We start from the raw sequence: 4,983 nt of genomic DNA, 5'->3' as shown, positions 1-4,983 counted from the left end.
AAATTCCATTCATTAATATCTTTACAGTAGGTGCTATATTATGCCGTTCAAGAGTACAGGAGTTCTGTTCTGTAAAGGCCTTACCACACTGATTTCACTCCTAAGGTTTCTTTCTAGCATGCATTCTTTTATGAATGTGAACACTGTTTTCATATTCAATGGTCTTAACACACTGATTGGATTCATAGGGTTTCTATCCAGTATGTGATCTTTTATGCCTTTGAAGGTGACTATGATGTGCAAAGGCCTTGCCACACTGACTGCATTCATAGGGTGTCTCTTCAGTGTGTATTGTTTTATGTATTTGAAGACCACGAAGTTAGGTAAATGCCTTACCACACTGATTACATTCATAGGGTTTCTCTCCAGTATGTCTTCTTTTATGTCTTTGAAAAGCACTGTTGTCAGCAAAGGCTTTAGCACACTGATTACATTCATAGGGTTTCTCTCCAGCATGTATTCTTTTATGTCTTTGAAAAGCACTGTTGACAGCAAAGGCCTTAGAACACTGATTACATTCATAGGGTTTCTCTCCAGTATGTGTTCTTTTATGTACTTGAAGATGACTACGTTGTGCAAAGGCCTTACCACACTGATTACATTCATGGGGTTTCTCTCCAGTATGTGTTCTTTTATGCAATTGAAGATGAATATGATATGCAAAGTCTTTACCACACTGATTACATTCATAGGGTTTCTCTCCAGTATGTGTTCTTTTATGCACTTGAAGATGACTATGACTTGCAAAGGCCTTACCACACTGATTACATTCATAGGGTTTCTCTCCAGTATGTGTTCTCTTATGCAATTGAAGATGAGTATGCTGTGCAAAGGCCTTGCCACACTGATTACATTCATAGGGTTTCTCTCCAGTATGTGTTCCTTTATGCAATTGAAGGGAACTATGACGTGTAAATGCCTTACCGCACTGATTACATTCATGGGGTTTCTCTCCAGTATGTGTTCTTTTATGCAATTGAAGGGAACTATGACGTGCAAAGGCCTTACCACACTGATTACATTCATAGGGTTTCTCTCCAGTATGTGTTCTTTTATGCAATTGAAGATGACTATGCTGTGCAAAGGCCTTGCCACACTGATTACATTCATAGGGTTTCTCTCCAGTATGTGTTCTTTTATGCAATTGAAGGGAACTATGACGTGTAAATGCCTTACCGCACTGATTACATTCATGGGGTTTCTGTCCAGTATGTGTTCTTTTATGTTTTTGAAAAGCACTGTTGTCAGCAAAGACCTTAGCACACTGATTACATTCATAGGGTTTCTCTCCAGTATGTGTTCTTTTATGTTTTTGAAAAGCACTGTTGTCAGCAAAGGCCTTAGAACACTGATTACATTCATAGGGTTTCTCTCCAGTATGTGTTCTTTTATGCACTTGAAGATGACTACGCTGTGCAAAGGCCTTACCACACTGATTACATTCATAGGGTTTCTCTCCAGTATGTGTTCTTTTATGTTTTTGAAAAGCACTGTTGTCAGCAAAGGCCTTAGAACACTGATTACATTCATAGGGTTTCTCTCCAGTATGTGTTCTTTTATGCACTTGAAGATGACTACGCTGTGCGAAGGCCTTACCACACTGATTACATTCATGGGGTTTCTCTCCAGTATGTTTTCTCTTATGCAATTGCAGATGACTATGATGTGCAAAGGCATTACCACACTGATTACATTCATAGGGTTTCTCTCCAGTATGTGTTCCTTTATGTTTTTGAAGAGCACTATTCTCAGCAAAGGCCTTAGCACACTGATTACATTCATAGGGTTTCTCTCCAGTATGTGTTCCTTTATGAGTTTGAAGAACACTGTATTGAGTAAAGTCTTTACCACACTGATTATATTCATAGGGTTTCTCTCCAGTATGTGTTCTTTTATGGCTTTGAAGATGATTGTGATGAAGAAAGGTTTTATCACATTGCTTAATTTTCGAGCATTTTTCTCCGGTACGTGTTTTTTCATTCCTTAGAAGATGAGTGTTATAACACAAGGCTTTAGGACAGTGAGAATATACGGAAAACGCCGCTCCAGTTTGATTTCTTTCAATCCTGCAAGGATAATTTACGCATGTAAAAGTTTCACCACATTCAATGGACTGTGAAACCTCATATCTATAGGAATTAACTTCATATTTTTTCCAATTGTAAAAAGGAATCAAACATTATGGTTCTATATCTTTGTTTTAAATCATGTTTTGTTCACCCATTAGGGGTCATTTTGCATCTCAAAAAATATATGTGATAATTTCCTTTGTGCCATGGTTTACCTTTTCATCTATACCTATATTTTTCTATTAAATTTTTTACATTTTTGAAGACAACTGCATACACTGAGTGCTTTACCAACTTTACTACATTTATAAATTTTACTATATCGTGAATCATTATACATTTGCTAAGTGAACTAAGACACCTAAAAGTATTTGCACAGACCTAGAACTCATCGTAGTTTTTTCATAATGTATGTTTAAGTATTAACAATGATGGTAGAAAATGAATTAACTTTGTATTCTTGTATCAAATTCAACAAGTATACTCTACATAGGAACTACATTTTATCTTCTTAATTGTTCTTAAGGAGAGGAATGCTAAATCTTTGCATATCCCTATGCTCATACTCTTGTGTCAAAAGTAACATATGATATATATAGGAAAGGAAGAATAGTCAATAAAAGATTTCCACATTGAATCCTCTCGGTTTGACTTTCTGTTCCTCAGAGGCTTGTGGTATAGGTATTAAGGTTTCTCCACAACACCTGCCCCTTGATCCTTGACTCCAACAGCTGCTTTCATTAAACTTAACATGGTCACAAAAACTATATGAGTAATACAAGACTTACTTACCATGGGCTATTGATTTAGTAGAAAGGTTTGCAGCTATATTCATCATCACTGAAATGTGTATACATTTTCTGTCATGAGTAACAAGAAACAAATGGACTGGCAGATGTATAATCTAGCTCTCATGATTAATGCTAAAATCTGTTTAGTCATTGCTTCCCAGAATTTTTCTTAAATGAATGCCTTGCAAATGCAATTCATATACAGGAAATTGAGCTATATGGATTTGTGAGAATTTATTAACCATCAATTCATTTAAAGCTGTGCTTATTTACACTGTTGTTTTGTTTAAAAGTGTCATAACACATTACAAACTCATCAGAGGCACATTGTTATAAACTTGCATAAGAAAATTACCTTACATGCCTTCTACACCATTGACGATGTTTTTCAGTGTTATGGTCTTCCCAAATGTATCCTAAAATATAGTACCAGAATATGTATGTTATATTATTTAACATTGTGAAATAATTAGCTTATTATCCTAAGAACTATGACTGTGTTGTTCACCTCATTCTCCTTCTTTCTAAATCAAATTACAGAACAACAACATAAACCAAGGAAGAGTTGTCTCCATATTTTGAAACATGAAAGAAATTTATTTTTACCGATAGTAGTGAGGTTCCTGTAGGTCTCGAGCATCACATCTTTGTAGAGATTCTTCTGGGAAGCATCCAGCAAATCCCACTCTTCCTTACTGAAGTTGATATGCACATCATCATAGGTTACTGCCTTCAAAAATATACCACACGTGTGTACAATGTAAGCATGACAGTGGCAACATTGGAATGCATACTTCTTTGAAAGTATAGTTGTATGATTCTGGTGTTATCTACTCTTATTCCATGATAAGGACACTCACTTTACAATGAAATTTAAAAGGAGAGTCAATTCTTTTATTTCTGTACCCTTTGTACCACCTTATAAGAGAAATATCTATTCATAGGGAGAGAAAAACAGAAAAGATCAACAGTACATTGTGTGCATGAGAATATTGTACAAAAAAACTACTGACTACAGAAAGGAAGAATAGATGGACAAACTGGGTGTATTGAAGTATTGTGCCTTTAACCACAACACTCAGAAAACAGAGGTGGGAATATTTGTCTCTGAGTTGAATGCCAGTCAAGTCTAAGCAATCAGGTCCAGGAGAGGTGGAAATACACATTGAGACCCTGTTTCCATTGAAAACCGGAATGAAACAAACAATGGGATACAAAGAACTGAAAGACTTTTATTGAACTTTCCACAAAGAATTGTTTTCACTCCAGTTAATGACTCAGAACACTCAGGCAGTATTAATGTTATGAATACATGGCATCTTGGCAATCAGAGTGATGCCCTCTGTCAATTTTTAAAATTCAAGAAATTATGAAGCTAAGCACAGGAGTATATACTTGACATAAAAAATACCTACATTCTAGCACCATCATCCAATAACATAAAAACAAATAGAGCCAGGAATGATGCCTCCCTTTAGTTACAGGAATTGAGAGCCACACAGTTACTCAGATAAGCAAACGAAACAATTAAAACAGCAGGTTACCTGAGGACTGAATAACAACTGTTTCTGCTATATTTTATGTGATTTAGAGATCGAGCCTATAATGATGTTAAAAGCATTTCAGTATAAGTAGGAAGCTGGCTGATTAATGTCAAGCACAACACAGTAGATTTATTTAATTTTATTTATTTTTTGGTTTTTCCAGACAGGGTTTCTCTGTGGCTTTGGAGCCTGTCCTGGAGCTAGCTCGGTAGACCAGGCTGGTCTCGAACTCACAGAGATCTGCCTGCCTCTGCCTCCTGAGTCCTGGGATTAAAGGTGTGCGCCACCATCGCCCAGTTAACACAATAGATTTAAATGTTAGGAAATTACTTGAGGGTATTGAGATTCATTGGATACAATGAGAAATTTCATATAGAAGGGCTTCTTCTCCTACTAAGGATCCACAGATAATTGAAAGAAAACCACTATGGACAGAAACTTGTTCAAATACATGATCTTTTCTGGGAGGTTGTTCATTCAGTCAGGTACATTGTGAACCCGGTTACTATTAGTTCATGGTCAACAATGGAAAAAAATGCATTTAGTCATTTCAATGATTCCCATTTAATGTTGCTTGAA

The 4,983-nt window shown here is 36.1% G+C and overlaps 1 protein-coding gene across 1 annotated transcript; it reads right to left on the bottom strand.

Annotated features, from left to right (window-relative positions):
• Positions 1–319: 319 nt before the first annotated feature.
• Positions 320–3,500, bottom strand: LOC142839997 (uncharacterized). The gene is given in 3 exon segments (XM_075956451.1): positions 320–1,806; positions 3,199–3,276; positions 3,467–3,500. Coding segments are annotated over 3 exon segments (1,599 nt in total).
• Between the last annotated feature and the right edge of the window lie 1,483 nt (positions 3,501–4,983).

Source organism: Microtus pennsylvanicus, chromosome 22 (genome assembly GCF_037038515.1).
Source record: "Microtus pennsylvanicus isolate mMicPen1 chromosome 22, mMicPen1.hap1, whole genome shotgun sequence".
Lineage (NCBI taxonomy): Eukaryota > Metazoa > Chordata > Mammalia > Rodentia > Cricetidae > Microtus > Microtus pennsylvanicus.
This window is presented reverse-complemented; position numbering and strand designations above follow the sequence as displayed.